The 1,019-nt window shown below is 61.2% G+C and overlaps 1 protein-coding gene across 1 annotated transcript in view; it reads right to left on the bottom strand.

Moving 5' to 3' along the window:
* LOC104162602 (calretinin-like) overlaps positions 1 to 1,019 on the bottom strand; it is a gene marked incomplete at its 5' end in the record, with an annotated part of 2,939 nt that overhangs the window by 1,139 nt on the left and 781 nt on the right. Inside the window, 4 exon segments of the mRNA XM_009701365.1 lie at positions 1 to 17; positions 174 to 251; positions 362 to 402; positions 405 to 417. Of these exon segments, the coding sequence (XP_009699667.1) occupies positions 1 to 17; positions 174 to 251; positions 362 to 402; positions 405 to 417 (149 nt within the window).

The raw sequence follows: 1,019 nt of genomic DNA, 5'->3' as shown, positions 1-1,019 counted from the left end.
ATGTCGAACATCCGCAGCTGGCGGGACACAAGCAGCACCCAGTCACCCATCCCCTCCTCCTCCCCTCCCTCCCACCCTCCATGGGGTGGTGAGATCCCTGGGGTCGGGAGGGGGACCTGCCCTCTCCCAGGAGAGCCGTGTTCCCCCTGAACCAGCCCGGAGGTCCCACTTACGATGGTCTGCGTGTACTCCTGCAGCTTGGGCTCATCGTAGGGCCTGTTCGCCTTCTTCAGAAGGTCCGACAAGAAGCCCTGGAAGGAGAGGACTTTGTTGGCTGTCCCTGTCCCTGGGTGTCCCACAGCGGGGATGCCGCACAGGCAGGGACCCAGCTCAGCCCACCCCATCCGTGCCCACAGCTCACCTTGAGCTCGTTGGCTTCGATGTAGCCGCTGCGGTCCGTTCGTACCTGCGCCAAGCCTGCCAAGCAACCGCCACGAATGTTAGAGAGGGCTTGCGGCACATGTTTCTCCCTCGCCCCGACATGTGTGTAGCCCCATAACCCCACGCTTGGAGCATCCCCCACCACCCTAGCAGACATAGGGTCATCTCACGGCTCCCATCTTTTGGTAGCCTCAGCGGTGCCACAGGCTCTCCCTTGGGGCTGGGTGCTTTTGATTGCATCCCCCAACAAAACAATAGTGCCCATTTACCCCCCACCCCATGCCACGGGACGCTTCTTTTTCAGCCATCGCCTCCACCCTGGGTTCATTTTCCAAGCACAAGCTCTCCTCCCCCCAGGATGCTGCACATCCCCCTCCACCCCCAGCCTTGTTTCGGTTCCCATCGGCAATTTCTCTCCCACCCTGCAGATGTGTTCACCCCATGCAAGGGCACAGCAAGGTTTTGGGGTGGCCCAGAGCAGCGTTGTTTGCTTCAGCACATCCCTTGGGCACTAAGGACCAACCACCCGGGAGAGGGAATTTACAGAAATGGCTCCAAATCCCCACAGCTCACCTTGCCCCGAGACCAGGACAAGGTGCCCACCTGCCCCAAGAGGGGCCCAAGGGGCGCTGAGGTCT

Source organism: Cariama cristata, unplaced genomic scaffold (assembly GCF_000690535.1).
Source record: "Cariama cristata isolate BGI_N322 unplaced genomic scaffold, ASM69053v1 scaffold31625, whole genome shotgun sequence".
Classification (NCBI taxonomy): Eukaryota; Metazoa; Chordata; class Aves; order Cariamiformes; family Cariamidae; genus Cariama; species Cariama cristata.
The sequence above is the reverse complement of the archived record's forward strand: the minus strand, read 5'-3'. Positions and strand labels throughout refer to the sequence as shown.